Source organism: Corvus hawaiiensis, chromosome 7, assembly GCF_020740725.1.
Source record: "Corvus hawaiiensis isolate bCorHaw1 chromosome 7, bCorHaw1.pri.cur, whole genome shotgun sequence".
NCBI classification, from domain to species: domain Eukaryota; kingdom Metazoa; phylum Chordata; class Aves; order Passeriformes; family Corvidae; genus Corvus; species Corvus hawaiiensis.
In genome coordinates, this window is record NC_063219.1 from 15,918,908 (window position 1) to 15,942,453 (window position 23,546).

The 23,546-nt window shown below is 36.5% G+C and overlaps 1 protein-coding gene across 6 annotated transcripts in view; it reads left to right on the plus strand.

Moving 5' to 3' along the window:
- The window catches only part of PDE1A (phosphodiesterase 1A), a 179,370-nt gene that overhangs the window by 120,383 nt on the left and 35,441 nt on the right, over positions 1–23,546 (plus strand). For all 6 annotated transcript variants that reach the window (XM_048309070.1, XM_048309071.1, XM_048309069.1 and 3 more), the window contains 6 exons: positions 3,574–3,687; positions 14,367–14,549; positions 15,003–15,069; positions 16,048–16,164; positions 18,069–18,209; positions 23,248–23,348. In XM_048309070.1, coding sequence (XP_048165027.1) covers positions 3,574–3,687; positions 14,367–14,549; positions 15,003–15,069; positions 16,048–16,164; positions 18,069–18,209; positions 23,248–23,348 — 723 coding nt within the window. The remainder of the gene's footprint in view (positions 1–3,573; positions 3,688–14,366; positions 14,550–15,002; positions 15,070–16,047; positions 16,165–18,068; positions 18,210–23,247; positions 23,349–23,546) is intronic.

The window sequence follows — 23,546 nt, forward strand, 5'->3', positions numbered from 1 at the left end:
TTATTTCTTAGTAGCACAGTTCACAGGCAGGGTAATGCAATTGCTTCCAGTTTTAAGTAACATTTAGGATTTCAAATAGTATTTCTAATGTTTGTTTTCAATTTATCACAATTAAAAGAAAGCAAATAAATTAAAACCCTCCCAATACAGCTAGAGCAATCATTCTTTTTTGTTACTTTTCCTTGTCCTTTTCACAAGTTTCTTTGTCTTGTGGAATGGTGGGCTATGAGTGTACTAACACTTGTTGCTTAGTCTTATAAATTGACATATTTATTCTTCGCTAAATTATTAGTTTCATTACTGCAATGTCAGCTCCTAAACTCTGTGGCTATTCACTTTAATTCAGAAGATGTTGAATATGTTCAGACCATTCATATATTGCTCTAACCCACTTAATTTTGCTGTGTTGGAAGTCCATTTTTCTGACTTCTGGGGTAGACTTCATTAGTATCACACGACAAGCGTGTGATCAGTGACAATATGGAAGGATTTTATTGCCTTGTCCACCTTCCTAGTGGGAAGTTGTAACATAGACAGAGACATTTTTTTCTTGGAACTGCACAGCAAAGTCTGGACACACAGATTGCCACAAAGGACATTCCAGTTAGATATTGTGAAAACATAATGCACCATGAGGCTGATTGGCCATTGAAACTGGTTGTCCCAAGAGTTTTTGATATCTCCATGCATTGAAAGCTTGAACAGAAAAACCTGTGAGTAATTTTATCTAACTTTGAAGTTATACCTTTCTTTGTGGTTAGCCCTGTCTTGAGCAAGAGCTTGTATCAGGTAGAGGTCCCTTGCAACCAAATTATCCCTTGATTCTCTGATAGATCGGCACTGGGTCAGCTAAAGACTCTTGAGGACGTCTTCACAAAGATTGGTGCATGAGATAAGGTCACTTGTGGACTTCTGTGAATCTGCAACATCTTCAGAATCCCTTTAAATTTGCCTGAGCAGTGTTTCCAAATCATCCAGTCTGTTAACTGTGTTCTGCATTCCTCCTAGAGTATGAACTGTACCCACAGGGCAAGTTAACCTGCTGACTGTCACCTTTGCAGCGAGATGTTGCAAGATCGTTACGGCTTAAAGGCTCCCCCAGGGACTCATTTCCACCTGCAAGCATAAAAATTATTCCAAATACCTGTCATCTGATCTATCCCCTCAGATAGTATGGAACCACTGGAAATTGTAGAATTTGAAGCTGTTTTAAGCTGATGTTTTTCTACTAGAGCCTGGCCCCCTGCTGTGCAGCGTTACAAATTTATTTTTGTGTGTTTTTCTATATTTGAGAACAAGTTTTCAAATTTATTTGTGCTCCCCCTCTGGAAAGTGTGATTTGGAGATGTGCTCAGTCAAATATGAAGGGAACAGTGGAAGTGACAGAAACACCCTACAGCTATTTTGCAAGTAGTGGCACTGATGCTGCCAGACCCACCTGGGCATTTTGGCATCGGTGCGCAGGAGGGGCTGTGTGTGTGTTTGTGTGCAGTACTGAGGAGCACACATCACAGCAGAGTTGCAGTGTGTGTTGGGTTCTGGGAGATGTCTATGAATAACCTTCTTCAGTCTACAGGTACCTGTGAAATGGAAGAAGTTATGTACTGGAAATGTCTCCCATGCATATGGTTATTTCTGCGTCGGAGATGAGCTCCTAGAGTATTTCATCTGCCCACTTCATTTCTCTGAGAAAATTTTTTAACACTACATTTCCCATTCCATTGATACGCAATGCACTGTGTAAAATACCAAGTAAATATGGTTCCTAAGAGCCTTTTTTGTTGCATGTTCTAGGCTAATTTGAATTGAATTAAGGCTTTAGAGAACTGAGGAGGTTGGTCTTAAAACTCCATTTGCTAAAATTATCCTTACACACTTGAACATAATTGTACTTAGGCCAAAGAAATATAAAGAAAAACATGAAAGTGGTTTTATGACAGAACAGTACTTTCCAAGTTTATGAAATTGTTTTTGAATATCACAGTATTTTTCTAATTTATACATTTTAATTAGATCCAATCAGATATTGTATGCACCCAATGAAAATAATATATCAGATATATGTATAAGATATATTATTATCACAGAATAAGTTGAGTTGGAAAGGACCCACAAGGGTCATTGAGTCCAACTCCTGGCCCTGCACAGGATATTCCCAAGAGTCAGCCTGTGTGCCTGGGAGCATTGTCCAAACGCTTGAACTCTGTCAGGATTGGTGTTGTGACCACTTCCCTGGGGAGCCTGTTCCAGTGCCCAAACACTCTCTGGTTTAAGAACCTTTTCCTAATATCCAACCTAAACCTCCCCTGACACAACTTCAGGCCATTCCCTTGAGTCCTGTCATTGATCACCACAGAGAAGAGATGAGTGTCTGTCCCTCCTCTTCCCCTCATGAAGAAGTTGTAACTGCAATGAGGTCTCCCCTCAGTCTCCTCTTCATGTAACATTTGCATATTTTATGTATGCTCATTCATGTCCTAAATATGATCTTTTTCTGAAAGAAGTCATCTTATTGCTGACTCAATTTCAATGCACTTTTTATCTAAATGCTTGTTTCACAATTTTTTCATGCACATAAAAAATATTATTTACTGAAAGTTGTTACAATAATGGTATATCCTTAATTACAGAAATCTTTATCTTACATGATACAAAACTGCAGATTATTTCTACTCAGAGATAAAGCACCGAAAGAAAGAAAATACCTATGCTTTAAACATCCATTTAGTCGCAGCTCTGCACTGTTACTGATAAGGTTTTCATTTCACTCCAGTGCTTTATCTACTCTGTATGGTTAAATTGAGCAGAAGTGCTCTTGTCAGCAGAGTTTAGGAAAAATTTGGTATTCAAGGAGTCTGTGTGAGTGTATTGCTGCAGAGACATGAGTCGATGCATTACAAAATCCCCTTTGGGTGTATCCACGTTTGTACTGTAAAACAAAGTTCTTGAAACTAAAAGTTAAAAACACACTTGGGAAAATTTGGATTTTTCTACTGCCATAGGCACTGCCTTTCCTCTGGTATAATGATGAATTTTCTATAAGCACAGAAACAACAGACTTCCATATTAGGTCATATTAATAAGAATACAAATTCTACAGCAAAAACATGCTGGAGGCCTAAATAAAAATTAAAGACATTTGAGTGAAGCAAATAGTATACTGTGGATATTAAAAAAATATATAATTAACCACCTAAGCATGGAAAAATTATGGCAACACACAAAGTTTTATTTTTTATTTTAAAAAATTAGAGACTGAGGCATAATAGTAATGTCACAAACGAATAGGAAATTGCTTTGATGATGGTTAATAAGTCCTCTCTGACTTTCTGGAATGTATAAGCAATTTTTTAGTACACTTTACAAATTTAGCAAGCTATAAAAACATAAAACCAGTTGTTGTTAAATGCCCTCTAAAGAGCTAGGTTTTCTTAAAATGAGACAAGAAATGCAGTGATAGTCCCTGCCTCTACATTGTTGTGTTTGTTCCAATGTTTCAATAAGAAAATGAAGTCACTCAAATTTGATAGAATTGTTGCATTGATGGCTTTTGTTTTTTCTTTTTTTTCACAGATTAAGATGCTTGGTAAAGCAGCTAGAGAAGGGTGACATTAATGTGGTGGATTTAAAAAAGAATATTGAATATGCAGCATCTGTGCTGGAGGCAGTTTATATTGATGAAACCAGGTAAGTCTGAGGGGAAAACAAAATGAAAAGAATGTTGCAAATTGTGTTTTAAAATTTTGCATGCAATTGTGGCTGGCATGAGCTGAAGGTCTGTACACATTAGAAGGAGCGTATGTGGCTCTTGGGTCTTTTAGTGGCAAGGTTAAAGCAAGTAAGATTCCAAAGGTCAGATGTTACTTGTCTGGAAAGAAGTGCTCACAGAAATGAGTCCGAATAACTGGTCAGTAAATACACAAATGAATGAAAAGCTGTGATTTATTTTCTAATGTTTGATGCTTAGTTTCTGTTTATTACTGGCAGTATTACTGGCAATCATGTGGGTTAATTCCAATTAAAATAGAAGTTCTAAGTATTTGGCTTCTTGAAAGAATTTTAAGATATGGACAGTATTGAAATTAGCTAGCTAACTTACTGTTTTTCTTATGCAAGCTGGCCTTTCTAAGCTTTTTCTAAGCAGAATGGTCTTGTAAAGATGTCTGCCAAAACTTCCCCAGTACCACTGGAGCGTGCAGTGTATGTCCCAGTTCTACATTTAAGAATTATTTTATGGACCTAACACTCTGTGGTGTGTGTCCTCCCCTCCCCTTGCAAATCTACGTAGCTGATACAGTGCTTGAAGTACTGCTTCAGAGATAAACCACTAATTATTTCTCCATAGACCTCCCAAACACTGGGATTAAATGGGTGTAGTATTCATAGCTCTTTCTGAGTAATAGCACCAGGATCAGGAAAATAAATTGAGATTTACTTAGTTTCTAAACTGAGGTGGCTTCTGTGGAAATGAGTCGTAGTGTTGCAATGAGGAATCCAGTCTTTCTGCCTCTGTGTGGGAATATCATGACAAATAGCAGACATTTCAGGCACAAAGAAAACTGGTACCACTGACAATACATAGGCTCTGGCAGCAATGGGTGCATTGTTTTTGCTGTAAGCAAATCTTTAAGTAAGCTAATTGCCCTCATACCACTTGATAGCAAGATTACTAAACTGCCCAGAAAAACCCAAACATATAAAATTTTATAGTGCTTTTCACAGTTCTCAGGTTACTTTGCTAATCCTAAGGCCACTCTGACCTCCTAATGGTGACTATTTTCAAAAATTCCACTGCAGTGTATCAACACAGTTTTGCTCTTCCGTAGCTCATTGCATAACAATGTTTAATAATGGTTATTTATTTCATCCAGTATTTTACAGAGTATTTTGATTTTTCACGGTACTAAATCAGGATATACTTGAGACAGGTATCTTGTTTTGCTCTTATTTTTTGAATACTTGATTTCACCAAAACAACTTTAGAGTTTGTAGGCCTACCAAATTTTTGATAGCATTCCTTATATAAATATGCATTAAGCATATATTTTATGTATATCTTTCCATACCTATAGCTATATTTATGAAGTATATGTATGTAGACACATAAGTCAAATTATGCTTTAAGTAATATTTAAAAGTGAGACTATAATGAAACCTACTCTTCTATTTTTATTCTTTTAATTTTAGTGGTTTGTACTTCAATATTGTATCTCCTTATTGTTCATTTTGGTTTACACTATTTGATTTGGATTTTGATTTCTCTTCCTTGGACTAATGCAGTCTCCATGAAATTCAGAATCAGTATGATGCGGTTTTTTTAACCTGGTGGTCTTTGTGTTAAATTTATCCTAAAAATAGAGACTGAGCCTCCATGTCTTAGTTGGGCAATATTATGTATGGTTCTATTTTAAATTTTGACACTTCCCCATTAAAAACAATTTTAAACTGAGATATTTATTGTGAGGCTGAGAAACACCATAGTTGCCACTGGTACTTTCATAGTAGGCTCTTTTCCATGGCAAGCTGCAAAGATAATCACGTTTCAAATAGCATGACCAGCATTCTGTAGTCTAAGTCTACACTCAAAAATCTAAATGCACAAAGAAGGTCTCTCGAGTTCCTGGGAAGCCAATCCTTAATGAACAAAGCAGTGTATCGAGTCAAATACCAATGGAGGCTGAGTTAGCTTGTGTGGTTGCATTTCTCCTTGTTCCCCCCAGAGAATGCAGGTTCTTTGTCTTGCACAGAGCTACTTCTGTGGGAGTCTGGAACTGAGTTAATTGCACTCATTAGTAGATTAGAAATAATAGTTTAGATCATAAGCAAAATGGCCCATTTCTGCTGAGCCTGAACTTGCAATTTTATACATGGCGAAGTTCAATTAACTTCAGTAAGTTTCTTACACATGAATTGCTGTTCGGTCAGTGTCTCCAACACGCATGAAAATACCCATGATTTCTATTTTAAGCCCAGTCTTGATCCCTGGATTTTGTCCTGGTAGATTTACTGACCCATTGCTTATCCTAGCAGAGGAAGACCACAGTTTCAACCAGTGATCTAAAATTGAATCCTGTCTGTGGCGTTCTCTTCTTCTCCACTTTTCTGGGCGACAGACCTCAATATCAGCTGAGGGAAAGGTCTTTTAAATATCTCTGCAGACAGGAATAGCACTCTACAGATTAGGAATAGCAATAAACAGAGAGTTTGTTACTTGAATCCTCTTAACTCATCTTTCTGTTATGATATATATTCTATGAAACAAGATAATAAAATGGTCCTGACAGTGGTCCCTCACCTATAGCTGAAGGACCTCCTGCAATTCTTCACAAGCACAGAGAAGAAAAAAGCAAAAAGAAGAGTAAAAACTAAAGTCAATAAAGAGATCCAAGTATGACACATCTCACAGAACATGGTCAGTAATGTAGCCAAGGATCAAGGAAGAACCTGGTCTCTTCCACAGCTCCAGGAAACCATTTGTGCTACTTAAAAATTAAATCTCTGGCATTATTCTGGCAAAACCACTTTTCTCTTTTTAAGCCTGGGGTTTTTTTCAGTGAGCAGTTCCAATTTCTTCCAGTAGAAGATAGCCATTTTTTGTCCTGGTATACCATTATTTCATTTGAGTTTCTTGAAAAGCCTGTATCATATTATAAAGTTGTGTGTGCACATAGAAGAACATTCAAACATATAAGTTAATGGCATATTGAATCTTTATTTAAAGTGCAACAGTCAGCTGCAAATATCTGTAGAATTCACACCCTTTAGCAGAGGATGAAATATTTTTTTCAGGTCCTCTGACTTTCCCTTTATCTGCTTCTCTGTTTCTCTACACTATAGCCATTTATCTGAGCATTTTTTGTAACTATTTACACATACTCATTGACATTCTTGAGCTTTCTAAAATGATATGGAGCTGTGTTAGGGGCAAAAGCAGAGAAACAACACAACAGATTTTATTTATGTTCTGAGAGTAGTCTTCTTAGGAACAGGGATAGGCAGTAGGGATAACCTTCCAAAGTGAGGAAAAATTGGTTTGGGGCAGTGACTGCCATATAATGTATGACATATATAATACTATCTCTATAAGGTTCTGAGCTGATGGAAAGTTGGAAAGCACAGACATCAGGCATCAAGTAAGTGCTGCTTTCCTGTGAGTTTCATTATCTGTGGCCCCATGTCACTCAATAAGCTTGTTTAACAAGCTCTTTATTGGACTGCTGCATCTTTCAGAGCTGCACTAAACTCTTCTGTGAAAGAGATCTAACACTCTGATAGATGAAGCAGAGGTTCACCATCAGCTGAAAACAATCAGTGAAACTGTCACAGTTCCAGTCCCTCAGCAGATCTGCTCTGTGGAAGAAGTTCAAACTTAATAGGTGTTATAAATAATTCTGACAAATCTTGAAGAATTTTCTCCATTAGTACCTGCCACTTGGCTCAAGGCAATGGAAGAAGGATATTTAGAGTCAAACAGGAAATAAATACAGCCTGATAATTCAGTCATGACAGCTGTTCCGTTCCTTGTAAATGCAGCTTTTCATTCACACTAACTGAAAAGAAAATAAGTCAAATAAAATCTAGATGGAAATTACAAGACGAAAGGAAAAAAATGTATTCCAAAGCTTAATAATAATAATAATAATAATAATAATAATTTATTGTGGAGAATACTTTTATGTTGTTCTGAGTAAAATCAGAGCAGTTTATTCCAATTATGTTTTATTTTTAAATGCCTTAATATTTCAGAAAGTATACTTTATTTCAGGAGGATATTTATCTGTGCTGTTGCAGTTCCATACAGGGGTTTTGTTTGTTTCAGGCTGCATAATGCCCTTTTAATTAAGGCTTTAACCTCTTGAGAACTTTTGACTTAGAAGAGACTGCATTTCAGTAATGCATGAAGTAGCTCTGTATTATATAGCTGGCAGGTTTTTTGAGCATCTTTGATTCAACAAGGCAAAATAACAAATACAGGTTCATGAAGAGAAAGGAAATGTCATTAAGGGTGACATTGTAGAAATATATATTTGCATGAGAGCTCTGGAAATAGTGAATGTATTTCAGTGACACTACAATGGCAAACACAGTTCTTGATAAAAAGCTCTTATTTAGAAAAAAAGTACACATTATGATATGTATAATGTTAGCTAAAAAGGAGGTCATTAAACCTGAACTTTGGGACTGCTGTTGTAATAAACACCTTGGACTACACTGAATTTCCACTGTACTACTCCAGCAATGCTCCAAATATTTTTTTGTGGTTTTGGGACTTAAACAGGGACAAACACATCCTCAAATTTTGGACAAAAAGGAGATAGTTTAAATTGCAAGACAATGAATTTTGTCATTTCTTCTCACCAAATGTCTGTGTGACCCTTCAAGCGCACCGTGGAAATATCTGTGATAGGAACATGCGCGTGTGTATCTTTGCCACGTAAGATGCAAGGAGACAGAAAGGAACAAATGCTTGACTGGATCCTGGTGCTCCCAGAGCTGGGTGTTGTGGAAGTGGGAATGGAGCTCAGCAACAGCCCAACAACTTAATGAAATTCTCCCATTTCCAGGAGATTCTGAGGTGAAGAATGGTCAGTATAGCCTGTTCTTGGGCAGCTTTCAGTATGCAGTTTGGGTTATGTTTGCAAGCTGGAGAAGGCTGTTACCTGGTGTTTTCAAGTTCTTCAAACCCATGGCAGCTACTCCATCTTAGGCTAGGAATTAATATCTCAAAAAATAATAAACTGTGATGATACTTATTTGATAACCTTGTGCTTTCTTTCACTCTCTTCTAGCCATCAATATACATTTAGCAGCTTCCTATTTTAAATGAGAGCCAAAGTCAGTGAAGGATCTACCTTTAATGTTTCTTATCATATATAATTTTCACAAGCTGTATTTTAGTATCAGTGTTGCAAGTCTCTGAGCTAGCACTCCATAAGTTGCTACTGAGCATCTCACAGCAGGAAACTGTTCCTTGACATTGCAGGACCATTGGCACTCTGTTCTCACCTGTAGCATACCAGATGTGGTATCTTTGTGAGTCACAGAGGTTTCACTGCTTGTAAGGCTCTGGTTATGGCAGAAACTGTGCCAATTCAGACACCGATATCTATGCAGGGACACCAGCAGTGTTGGTCACACCAGAAAAATGTCTTTGATGGTGCAAAGATTGAGAAAGTTCAATTTTCTTACATCAAAGATAAGTACATATTTTTCAAAACTTTAAAAAATATTTATTCCAAATCTCAACCTGAAAAGACAGATTAATTTGTTCATTTATACATTCACAGAACAGTGGGCTATTCAGTCAATGATGTAATTTATTTTTAAAGATCTAGAATATATTTCTCCTTAAAATTACCTTTTTGGGAAAAAATCTGTGAATGTTAAAGAACATAATCTGCCTAATGCCAAGGATAAAACAGGTGGAATGGGCTGTTCTATTTGGTAATTATTTGCCACATGAAAAATACGGTCTGTGTGATTCCTCTCAGAGCTGGCTTAGCTGGGGAGAGATTTGAAGTGGCAATTATTTAAGCAAGAAGTTAAATTTTAATCTTGAATATTCGGTCAAGTTTGCTGAGCATGTAATGCTGTCCTCCATAGCCAGTCTATGGTTAAATGTGCTCTGCCTGAATATGTCAGAAACAAATGTACTATTTGAAGTAAATAATTCACTTTATCCATTAAGGGAATCTACAATTGATACTTTTGCAAAAGCTGCTATTGAGAAAAAGCTTATTGTGTTGAGATTAATTCAGTACATTCCGCCCTTATAAAAGCTTAAAATAAGCCTTTGAAATCTTTTGTACTAAGCTAACGTGGCTTGGTTTTTTGGTTTTATTTTTTTCTGGGTTTTTTTTCTGAGAGGAAAGCTTACAAAAGCGTTCAATTTATATTAAAAAAAAGCATTTAAAATCAATGAGAATCTATTAAATTCTGACTAAAGCCTCTCAGTTGAGTTAGGGTATTTAATAAATGCCCAGCATCCCTTTTCCAAAGTTATTGAATTTTTCTGTTTCAAAGTTCTTGCTGCTGATTTATTTCTAAGTCATGCCCTGAATTAGTCCCTGCCTTACAGAAGTCCCAGAATACCATATCAAAGCAACTGAAAAGGAAAGGAAAGGGAAAAGAAAAGAAGAGAAAAGACAGTGGCTCACAGCTGTACTCTGAAAAATGGTATTTTTTAATCATGAGTATCCTGAGCTGAATCTTAAGATTGTTGTTGTCCTCTGGTATATACCTGTGTATTTCTGAATAGGCAATACCTATCAGCAAGGGAACATTTCCAGTAACAATGGGCCTTCCTACATTACTTCTGTCGTAATGCCTGTACTCACACAAAATTATTTTCCATTTATTTTAATTAATTGGTAATTCTTCATATGAGGAAAATTCTTCTAAGAATGTGCTAATTTTATTAGTACAACATGTTGGCAAATTCATAATTTCCTTTAGAAAGACCTTTATGTACTAAATATGCCCCTCATTATTTTTTACAATTTGTTTATCCTTCATGAGAATCAAGAGAAACTTTTAGTGGATGTTAGTGGAAATTGTAATGGGCTACAGAGGATGGAAATATTGATTGAGTGTATTGATTCATGCTTATTCAGGAAGATAGTGAGCTAATAGAACTAAATAATTGGTTAAAATATGAACTGACTATTTAGACCATAAATTCTTCTGCATCCTAGACCTAGAAGAGGACTTTCTTTAATTCACTCTTAAGGGCTTAATTAATTCACTAACTGGCAAATAGCTAATACTACCTTCTCAATCTCTCCTCTGGAAATCTTTCACTACCTCTGTTAGGCAGCATGACTGATCAACAAAGATGGATTTTTTCCCCCATAGCCATTATCTAATTTTAATTTTTTAAATTTTCTTTTCTTTTTTTCTCCTCCATAGTACATCTGATCTATTCCCAAGGGAAAAGAAATATACTTCTGACTAGTGTATTGCTATATTTAAAATTCTAATTAAATGAAAAGAGAACTAGAAATTATCCCTACTTGAATTTTGAAAAATTATTTTTGGCAAAAAACACAGTACTGTGACAAGAAGATCAGGTTATTAGTTACTATGACTGCAATATTAATTGATTGCTAAGCTGAAATGCCATGGGCCATGTCTTACTTATTCCCACAACTGTCAATGAAGGTTCTACTCATGGAATGAATAGAATTAAATAACCCAAGCCTCCCCCTCTCCTTCCCACGTATATCCCTTCCTCGTATTGCACCTATTTAACAAGCTAATGATATATGAGCAAAATAAGTGTATGTAACCCTGAAATTCTGACTTTGTGTTGAAAAAAGAAGCATTTTCTGTGGCACATTTTGTTAGAACTATTTTTGTTGTTTTGTTTTCTAGCATTTTTGGGTGTTCCTTAGCTTCATGGAAGAAAAATTAAAGTGTGTGCCTTGGCATCTATTAGTATATATACATTTAATTAATTGAGCTGGGATGTTTGAGTTCATGCCTCCCAGTTGAATGAAGTTTATCTCAGTAGAGTTTTGCTTTAAGACTGACTGTGGAACATCTATTTAGCTTTAAAATGCCTACTATCTCTGGTCTTCAGGTTGGTTGATTTGGAGGATGGGGCTATGGGCCTTGTAGTCACTCCATTCCAAATATTTGCTAAGCCAGAAGTTCTAGCCTTGTCACAAGTTCATTAATTTGTCCCATGACATTTTTGAACCTATGTGGCAGTTTTGCATTTTTTGAAATGTCACAAAATTACAGTTTAAAAATTATATTTTGCAATTTACAATTACAAGTTAGATTGCAAAATCTTGCAAAAATCCCTGTAATATTTCATAGGAAGTTCAGTGCTTTGAATGTGTGCCTTTGTTTTGAACCTGTCTTTAGATATTATTTGGTCTTCATCCTCTTTTTTTTTTTTTTTTTTTTTTTTTAAGGCATAGAATGCTAGAATGGTTTGGAGTGAGATGAATGACAAGTCCTTGTTTCCTCTCCTTGAATGTAGTTTCAATTAGGCACCTGAAAGAAATGAATCCTTTTTGAGAAGTTATTAATCGTATGTGTTGAGGCATCTGTAAGATTTTGTGCCCACAAATTAATTATGTGTTGCACTTGCTTTCCTAGTTATTTAAGTTAGAAGCAGAGCCACTGAAGCTCTCTCCTCCCTGGCATGTTGTTCAGTCATCTCTTTTCAGAGAGCAGTGGCCTCATGAAAATTACGGAACAAATGAACACTTACTTCAAATACTATTTTCTCTGTTCTGTCTTCATGAAGTAACTCCTGCTACTGTCATTTACAGACTGAATAGTCCTCCTACATTACAGATGAATGGTTAAAAACATTAGAGAGACTGCCGTGTGTCTTACTAGTCTTAATTTGTACTCCAGTGGCTCATATCTGCAGAGCTCAGGGCTTGGTCCCAAATTTAGATCTGCATCTGCTTATAGCAAACTGATGTAGAGCTCTGCTTCCTGCCCCACAGGTGATGTGGAATATCCTGGCATCTGCTCTGCGGTAGCCCAATGCCCATAGTTCTCTAATTGGGGGAATATTTTCATCTCATTTGAGTAACAGTTGGAATAGTAACAAAAATATGTTTTAGGGATTATAAGGTTTTTTCCTTATTATACTAAAAATACATCAAATGTCAAATATTCTTCAGAAATATAAATGTGCTGATTTCTCCAGGGATATTTGATAATAGTGTTAGACTAGTACAGATTTAAGTGGACTGTAACATAGGTTTTCGTTTAGGAAATAAAGCCAGTTTACAGCCTTTGACCTATGCCCAGTCTCAGCTGTGGTTCAGTTTTGCAAGATAACTTGCTCAAATCCTTTCCTCCACACAAGTCCTGCTCTTCCAAATTAAGTTTCTGATTTTTGGCTGTTGTCTCACTGTCAGAAATTTTCATAATTTTTGTTCATTCTGATCTTCTTGTACTCCATGTTAAAGAGCCTTCCTAGTCTGGTAATTCTATGCCTCTGAAAAATAGGAATGTTTCTGCTGTTCTTTCAGTAAACTGGGGAAGGATGAGGGGTGCATTTTAATTTTTTTTACCCCAGCTGAAAAATCTCAAAAAATATACTGTAAGCCAGATGAGCTGCTGAAACTGAGCACAAATACACTATGCTCACTGTTCACCAATAATTTATGTGATTCTTCTGATATGCTTCCTATTAGACATCTTCCTATAATCCCTCAGATAGTATTAAATTTATGTGGGGATTCTTTTGAACTATACCATACTCAGGCTTTCCTCAATCATCTGTGTTTCAGAAAGGCAGCACTAGAGAAACAGATCTATGTAATCAAATAATGCCTGCAATTCAATTGGTACCACTTTCAAGAAAATATTTTGAAAGGGTGGCGTGTTTTGCATGTATTCAGGTCATCCTAGCTCTGGGGTTTCTTGCATAACTGAATGAAGGAAAACTTGATATCTGACTAAATAAGGGATTTGGTTCCTGGAAACCCCAGCAGTCTGAGTGATAAGAGCAAATAACTGCAAGGAAAAGATTTATAGAAGTGTGGAATGGAAGCGTTGAGTCTGTTTAAAGAGAATATTTAGTTACATGTTTCTTCTAAATAAACTGATGGCCTCTAATTCACTTTTGTTGAAGTTTCTTTTTAATACTTCTTCTGGTTTGCAAGAGCTATATATAACTTTTCTAGCTTTTTGAACTGCTAACAACTGTGAAAGCTGGCTTGCAATCCAATCTTGTATAATACTTTTACTGCTATGACTTTGTTACCCTGTCTTCAACAGAAATATGGATGTCTACATAGAAGGAATTAATTCTCTTCAATAAAGGAATTAATTCTCTTTAATGCTTTTATTGTGCTGGAACAGCATGATGAGCATGTGTACAGGGCATTCATTGACATCCGTTCACCACATCATTGCTATTGAGCATCATTTACTTTTGCATGTAAATATCAAAACACTTCTTGTACCATTTTGGGGGACACATCAATAGACCAGTGGTGTTCTCAGTTATAGCAGCAACCCTGCTGCCATTTCTGTCAGTTGCTGTTTTAGATGTCTTCTTGGGATTTTATGGCTCATTGATTACACTTAAATCCACCACAGCTCTGACAACTTAGTAGAAAAATAATTTCTTGTCTCCAGTTGAATAACTTGCATTTTATTTCTTTTACCTTCTGGAACATGAGCAGTGGGAGAGAGAGAAGATATCTGCTGTGCACAGCTTCCCCTTGGTCTCAGTCCGTCTGCCAGAGAAGACATTTAGTGATGTGCTGAATCGGTACTATAGTCAACCTCCGCTCCTCTAAAATCAAGTTTTGTTTGCTGTTCGCCTGTCAGTACTCTTCTTATTAGGTCTGAAGTCTTGTTGGTTACCTTGTATTAATTTTTTGTAGGAAACTTTTGGACACTGAAGATGAACTCTCTGACATCCAGTCAGATTCAGTCCCACTGGAGGTGCGGGACTGGTTAGCTTCTACATTCACAAGAGAAATGGGAATAGTGAAGAGGAGACCTGAGGAAAAGCCCAAATTCCGGAGCATTGTGCACGCTGTACAGGCTGGGATTTTTGTAGAGAGGTGAGGGCTTTGTTTTCTTGTTACAACAAGTACTGCATTTAACCACAGTGCCTGTCATTGGAGATCCTTTAAACGGTGGGATGAACCTGAAGCAAATCTTTGAGCCAGAAGTTATGCTTCAATTTCTGCAGCCACTCTATTTTTCTATACAGAATTCCAGATGAAATCTCTAAATTTGTAAAATCTCCTAGGCCTTGGAAAATTCTGGGCATGAACTAAATGGCTTTGTAACTTCTACACTAAATTGTACTGAAGGCTGTTGTAACATTAAAGAGTAACATACCTGCAAAGGGGTTTTTCTCACAACGTCATAAAAGATTACATAAATCTTTGGGGCCAGACCCTTAGATAGATTCTTCTTATTTCACGAACTGTGAAAGACAAAAAAAGATAAACTGTTTCAGTATGGTTTTAAAGGAGTGCTATTTCTTAATATTTTATTTGTTCTTTTAGGATGTACCGAAAAACTTCAAGCATGGTTGGTTTGGCTTATCCAGCAGAAGTCATAGTCACATTTAAGGTGAAAGAAGTTTAATCGTTGTGGAATTTGAATGTATTTGCACTTATGTTTAGTGACTTCTAAGGTCAGATGAATATTTTTCTTCTGAACGTACCCTAGCCATAGTTAGTACTACAGAACTGAGCACACAGAACAGAGAAAATAATAGTTAAAATTCAAAACCAACATATGATTCTGATTAATTGTGATTTAATTTAGATTGCATTAGAGCAATAGAATGAAGTTTGTATAGAAATTCTTATAGAAATGTGAGACAGTTTTATCAGCTCGCAGTGGTATCGTAATCAGCGTCTCAGACAGCAGCATTTGTTTCTTTTTTAGGAAAGAAAAAGGAGATAGTATTGGGATAGAGCTAACAAAAGAAGCTGAAGCTTATGGAACAAGTACAGTATTTGCTGTAAATTTAAGGTATTACTCTAGTTCAGCCAAAAGATGATCTTTTATAGTAAGCTGAGTTCCGATGTCTATGAATGCAATTAAAAACTGGTATTTCTTGAAAATGAAGTACCTCAACTTTTTCCCTGAAAGCCAAACACTGTTATTCTTAAATTGCTTTATGGTTAATGACATCAGTGTTAATGACATTGCACAATAGCCTGTTTGAAGGGTGGTATTCAGATTATCTCCATAAGGTTCTATAGACAATTTGTACTGAGAAAGCTAAACTTGAAAGATTAAGACCTTTGATGCAAAGCATGCAAAGTTGATTCAGTCATGTTGCAAGTATTTTATTCATAACTGACACAATTGTTTTCATCATTAATATTGAAGTAGCCATTAATGTGTTATCTACATTAGGAGTTTGAAAGAGTTGGACAGCAAAACCACCAAACTCTCCCTCTTCCCTCTGAAAAACTCCAAAGTATCTTTTCCAGTGATTAAATGGAAAACTAGCTAAACGGATGGAAATGAAATGTTTTTGGGTTGTTGGGGGTATTTTTTTATTTTTGTGTTTTTTTCTTTTTCCCTCCTCTACAGGATGTTGATAAGTGGTCTTTTGACGTATTTGCCCTAAATGAAGCGAGTGGAGAGCACAGTCTGAAATTTATGATGTATGAGCTGTTAACCCGATATGACCTTTTGAGCCGTTTCAAGGTCAGGAACTAACCATGAATAAAAATATATATGCAAGAATACATGTGTCAAATTTAAAATACAAGAAACCCAGCATTGAAATGTTTTTCTTTTATTGTACAATGCAGTGCAGAATTTCAAAGAATATGGCAAATATCGTAATATGCCAATAGTTCTACCAAATGAGACTTCACCCAGAACATGCAAATTTTTCTGCAACCCAAAAAATGGAGAGCTGTGTATACCCTTGTCATGTCATTTGTGTCACACAAATAGATTATGTATACAGGCTATTTACTCAACAGGCCTGAATCAGTCTCCCAGCTTTACGGACCAAACATTACTAACAAGGCAGAAAACCGTAGTTAGTCCTAAATACTTTTTTCATGGTCTAGATCTTAGTATGTTGATCACCACTGTGCAGGGGCTTCAGCTGAATCTTCCTCTCCTAAACAATCTGGGGGGATATATAAAGAGAAAAATTGCTTTTCCAAGGTGTTTGTAGGGGTTTGCAATACAATATGGAGTCCTTACAGACAACTTTGAAAGGCTGAGATAAAAAATGGATCACAATAATAAATTTATCATTATTATAGTACCAAATGAAAGTTTTCAAAAGTTTCAAAATCTCTTCACTGAGAAAACTCAGTGTTTCTTTTGAAGAGGCTGTCTCACCCTGAAATTCTTTGAATGTTTTAATTTTAGGCTGGTAACCCAGCTTTTTGCAACAGGTTTTATGTACTTGAAGTCAGAACCACACCAGGGCTGCCATTTTAACATAGACATGAAGTACACAATGCTAATGGCAGAGTGGGCTTAAGCCCATTCTCAGTCCCATTGTTTGCATTGCAGGGTTTTTAAATAAAGAAAAAATTATTAAGGGAAATGTAATTTCATTAAATGGGTGATGTGGTTTATCCCCAGGCAGCAAATAAGCACCACACAGTCACTTCTCACTCCTCTCCCCAGCAGGATGGGGGGAAGAGAATTGGAGGCGTAAAAGTGAGAAAACTTGTGGGTTGAGATATGTACAGTTTAATAATGATGGTGATAATAATAATATAGAAAATTAATATCTAAGAGAGAAATAAAACCCAAGAAGAAATGATGGAAATGCAGACAACTGCTCAGCAGCAGCTGAGCGGTGCCCAGGCAGGCCCCAGGCAGCAGCCCCCACCCAGGCTCCCCCAGGCGGGTGTTGCTGACCATGGGGCCGTAGGGAGCATTGTCCCTTGGGTCAGCGGGGCCAGCTGTCCCGGCTGTGTCCCTTCCCAACTTCTTGTGCACCCCAGGCTACCCAGTGGTGGGTGGGATGGGGAGCAGAAAAGGCCTTGACTCTGTGCAACCGCTGCTCAGCAGTAACTAAAACATCCTGGAGTTATCAGCTCTGTTTACAGCACAAATCCAAAACATTGACCCATACCAACTACTATGAAGACTATTAACTCCGTCCCTGCCAAAACCAGCACAATGCAAAAATAAGTGGGACCAGATTGTACCTGTACTTCACATGTTGCCTGGAGGAAGGAAAGTCATACTATGAGATTAAAGCAAACCTTGTCTCAAGCAAGGCAAAACTGGTGAAGAAAAGGAGATAATCCTGTTGTTAGACTCCTATCTGTCATGCCTGTATTGTATGTGCAATCTATGCATTCCTGGTGCAGACAGACACATCTTGAAAACCATTTGGTTGATAGCTCTACGGTGTCTTGTGCATGGTGTATGTAGAGAGATATAACATCTACAGAAATTGTGTGGAGACTCACTGGTGCATGTATGATATTAGACCTTTATATTTAAAATTTTTCTTTTTTTGTTTGCTCACTAGATTCTATGGTATATTATATGTAATTCATTCATTGCATGCTTGACTTTGCAGCTGTTGCAGGAAAAATCCAATTATTTTAATGTTTTCTTCTCTGTAGATCCCTGTTCCCAATCTTATTTCTTTTGCTGAAGCGCTTGAAGTTGGTTACAGCAAATACAAAAATCCCTATCACAATCTGATCCATGCAGCTGACGTTACTCAAACTGTGCATTACATAATGATTCACACTGGCATCATGGTAAGAGAAGTACTGTGAAGTTCAATTTACTTCTTTTCTCAGACTCTGCTGCTTTGAATAAATGCGTACATGTGTCTTTTCTAGAGGAAAAAGCTCAGCTGAAAATTTTCCAGAGAGAGATTCAAAACTACTATTCAGGCTGTGAACTTTATTTCATTTTTACAGTTCTTCCAGGCTAAACTTCTCTCGATGCAGAGGGAACGAGGAAGAAAAAAATAATCCTTAAATCATTTTTGCTTTTCATAGCCTGGAATTAGGTATTTTATATCATATTTACTGAGATAGATTTGCAGGAGTGGGTAGGTGAGAATTTTTTACTTTCACATCAGAGCATGGGAGGTGTGATCAGGCAAGGAAGCTTTAGTATCTGCAGAGGTCCTGGCTGTTGAAAGATGTACTGAATCAGTTCAGGCTTAGAATATCATCATGGAATGACTTGGGTTGGAAGGGACCTTAAAGACAACTCAGTTCCAACTGCCCTGCCATAGGCAAGGATGCCTTCCACTAGACCAGGCTGCTCAAAGCCCCATCCAGCCTGGCCTTGAACTCTGAAACTGCTTTTTTCCTTTAGTTTTTAACCTTCTTTAGGACCACTCTTGCATACTCCATATGCCTATAGTAGGCAGGCTATTGCAATTGCCTTGAAATATCACAGTATTTTAAATTTTATTTGGGAACTGAAATTAATCTGTGAAAGCATTTTTATTTCTAAACACCTTAAATTTAATACCAGCAGTGGAAGTCTCCTCACTATCAGCTTGCTAGGCAAAAGTAAATACTGACTAAAAGAAAATGGGCATTGCTGTCAATGGCTTTTTGATCATTTGTCTTCACTCTGAATACAGTTGTTTAAAAAAACCCCAATGAACAAAAAACAACAAATGAAACAGCTGGGAAGAAATAGTGTCTGATTTCTGTTTGCAGAGCTATGAAACAAGTCCAGAAGACTTTGGAAAGAAAAAATTTAGAGGTGACTCTGGATGTTTTTGCTCCTATATACACAATAAATGACAGTCAATAACTTATGTTAAGCCTTTTCTCACTTAAAATGCCTTTGGCTTCAGGGTGGGCAAGGAAAGGTTCCCAGGCATTACACATTTTTATTCTACTGTTTGAAGGAAGCATTTTGCTTCTAAGTATCCAGTGTTTAAAGCTGTATGTTAACTCCAATACTACTTAAGTGTAGCCCAGTGTCTTCACCAGCCAAGATTCCTTTTTAGATTGAGAAGTTTTCTTGAGAAAGGACTTCCATATCAGACTGAAGCAGAGGCTAGACAGTTCTTGCCAAGAGGGGTCCAAACCAAAGTTTTTGTATATAATATTCACCTATAAAAATAATATTTTAGTAAAAGAAAATTCTTGAGGATATTAGATTGCTGTTGCTATTCTACCCTTGTCTTCTACTGTAAGATTAACCGCAAGAGTTAAGTGATATGAGCCATGTCTTGATTGCACGTATACACCTGGATCAGGAACTTAACAGGAGGAAAATCCTTTTGTCTCATTATAACCATTCCTCTGGCCCATTGTATCTGTGCCACTCTGCCCTTCAAAAAAGGCAATAGCATTCAGATTTTCCTTCTGATGCCAGGACAAGGTTCCAACTTCCAGAGCTATCCTATTAATTTTGGGATATTTAGCCATTGATTAAACCACTTTGAAAGACACTTTGTTTATCTCTGAACACTGAATGAAGGAATCCGTTTCATATTTGAATATCTGTTATTTCACTGGCTGCACGTGAGTGTGAGAAAGGCCTTTCCAGCACGAGTTTTACAGTATTGGCATCTTAACCTTCTAACTGCCTTTGAGGTGGTTTGGACAACTATTTTCAAAAAGGTTAAGGCTTTACTGCTGCAAAATCTCATTAATGTTGCAACACTGCTACAAAATATTTCTGTAAAATTAGTCCAGGTTTAATTCACATTTTAATTGCCAAATTATGATATTGAATTGTGATATTTCCCTGCCCGTAGCAGGGGAGATTGGAACCAGATGATCTTTAAGGTCTCTTCTAACCCTAACCATTCTATGTTTCTATGATTCTATGATACTGGAAAGTTCTTGGAAAGATATCTAACTAGGACAACACTTAGTCAAGGGTGCCTTCAAACAGATGTACTTGCTAGGCAGAAGGAACATTTATGGAAATCAGTGTTTGAAAGAGGGCCTAGTGATTCTGCAGCTTGCAAAGTATTTCTCTCCCAAATGTCACTTGCAATTTGAGAAAGCATCAGTATCATGAAAATGTTCTATTTAACTTGCTGGATTTTTTTTTTCCCTGTTGCCTCGTTAACCCTCCAGTACCCGACTCAGTAACAATTTGGCGTTTGCTTCTCAAGCCAATAGTTTTCAGAGCATGTCCATTGTAATACTTTTATTTTTTAACTCTCCTGTATCTCTGATAAATACTTGGATTAGAGTAAATCTGATGAAATTGTAGATCAAATTCCTGTGGGGTTTTTTTTTGCAGATTGGTTTGCACTTTGAAGTTTTTGTGCTTTCATTGTCTCTTAAGGACCTGATATTGATTCCAAATCTTGCAAAGGGTTGCTATCTTCCTTGTTTATTTCTGAAACACATACTGAAGCAAATGTTTCCAATACCTGGGGTTTAGGAAATCTTTTGCATGGTTCCTGTTGTTGAGGTCATATGTTTTGTACCTTTTACAGGAAGCTGGAAAACACCCGTATTTCCACATTTGCCAAAAAAATTTGGCTAATCAGAGCTTATGCTTCTCCACAAGCCCCTAGAGAGATTTTGGTGAAGAATAACACATATTCAGAGCTGCTGTTAAAGAAATAAAATAATCATTATATTTTTCAAAAGTTGCTGTCTATCTTAAGAAAGAAGATCCGGCCACCTCAAATCAATGTTAGAATATTAGATATCACAGATGGCAGACAGTCTATTAATCCTCCCAAGAGATTAAATCCCAGATGATGTAACTGAAATGTATAACTCAAGGTTACGTTTATGAAGTTTTCATCTTTATAAAGGTTTAAGAATCCAAGTCCCAGGGAATACATCTTGTAAAGAACTTTTGAGTCATCGATCATCTTCCCACCATCCCTTTTCTCCTCCCACGTACCTGTATTGCACAAAGAAAAGGAAAAAATGTCTTTACTGCCAATAATTGCATTGTGAGACTCCATTTCTTACTCAGTTTTTAATCCATCATCACTAACAAAAAAGTAGTTTCAACTATTATTATTCAACTATTATTCAATTATTATTATTCAACTATTTCAACTATTCGAACTTGTAAGTTGAAATGTATCTATTTACATGTAAGCAACACAAAGTACTTCAATAGAAGTTGCAATTTATGTTATCTATTACAAATACGAGATGTAGTATCTTTCAGGAGGGAAGGAGGTTTCAGCTCTTCTCAGTCTTGCAGACCCCCAGATACTCATTTTTCCCTCTCCCTTTCAGAAACACACTTATTAACTGTCTCTCTAAGAGTTTTTTTCTACTTCCTTATAAATTCTTTAGCTGAAGGAGTTCTCTGGTTTGATTACTGATCCCAATTTTGACTGTACAGCTAGTGTGTGTGGAATACTTGCTCTTCTATGTATGAATGTATGAAGTCTCTGCATAGCCCATGGATATTGTTTGTGAGGAATGTTCTTCTGCCTGTGAATGCATTGTCTAGAAATTATTTTATTTGCTACAAAAGCTGACCTTTGAAAAGTCATCTTAAAGAAAAGTTTATGTTCAACTTTCATTACTAATAATTTCTGTGTTTCTGTTCTATTTGGTATGTTGAAAACATTGTGAAAGCCAGGACTGGTCATGGCCTGGTTTCTTGTGACACACAATATGATGAAGGTCATTGTTTCCATTTTTAGAACTGCTTACAGTACATTCTCATTCGTCTGTCTGTGACCTTTCTAGACCTATACTGCTTCTCCAACAGCCAGTACTTGTTCCTCAGCAGCCTTATTTTGTCACTGAATGACCTACTTAATTATTCTCACATTGCTTATGAATCTTGACTGTTTCCTTTCTTCTTCTTTGAAAGAATAACAACTATTGGCAACTTGTACTACATCTGACAGCTTATACATTTCATATCCATTCTTGCACACGTATGTGCATATTCAGATGCATGAAGTTGAGATCATTCTTTGATCCTTTAGTACAGAAGCTTACTTGTATGCCAGAAACATCTGAAATATGTGAGGAAATGCTTGACTGGCACTTGACTGAATCAGTCCTATGATTGTGGGGGTTAATTATCATATGATTTTTCTACCCCCATCTTTAGATGGAGTAAATTTTCTCCTCAAGGACTTTTTATCATTCAAGAAAGAGAACTTGAAAGAAGATAATAGAGGTTATTTTACAAACTGAGCAATACTGAACAGCTTCATTTAGCAAGAGTTATGAAAGGGCTCAAAACTCAGGGTCTGCATTATTTTGTATACATGACCTACATTACCTTTTGTTCTGTGTAACTTTATACTAGCCTTGTGCACTTTTTTTTTTTTTTTTTTTTTTTGCATCAGTACAAAGTATGATAAAATTTAGAAGAGAAAAATCTCCCACGGGCTTAATTTTAGTGCTATGTACACTAAAATATAGATAATGCTAATTTTGTACCTTCAATTTATTATTAACTGTATCTATAGTTTACTAAAAGAAAAATTATAACCTAAACTTCATATTAGGTTTTTTTAGATTAATATACTGTAATTTGGCAAGTGCCATGGGTGGCTAACAGATTAGATACTCAAAGTAGTTGCAGAGTAAACTGTGTAATTCTTTTGATAACTTCATATATTTTTGGCTGCCAATATTTACTTTGCTAGTGACCATAAGGATGTTAACTTGCTCTCAGAGAAATTGTAAGTACAAAGACTTGTTTAATTGTATAATAGACAAGTGCTTTGGATATACAGCTATCTGGAGTAAGACAAGAGGAAAGTTTATGTAAGTTGAAGGTAATGCAAAATATATTCAGCACTGTAGGGTTTAATCTGACTTCAGCTATTATCAAAAATGTGACTATGATTTGTTTTTCATTTACCAGCACTGGCTCACAGAACTGGAAATTTTAGCAATGATCTTTGCAGCTGCCGTCCATGATTATGAACATACTGGGACCACGAACAATTTTCATATTCAGACAAGGTAAGTGAAGTGGTCTCCTAAGAGTCACATCTGGAGTTTGCAGTTCATTGAGATCCTTGCTGAACTGTTTCATAACTCTTATTACTAAAGCCAGGAGGGTAGCCATGTCAATCCTGATTTTACAAATTGCTTCCTTGACTTCTGTACAGTTAATGGGATCACTCACATGATCAAAAACTGTAGAAAAGTAATGAGATA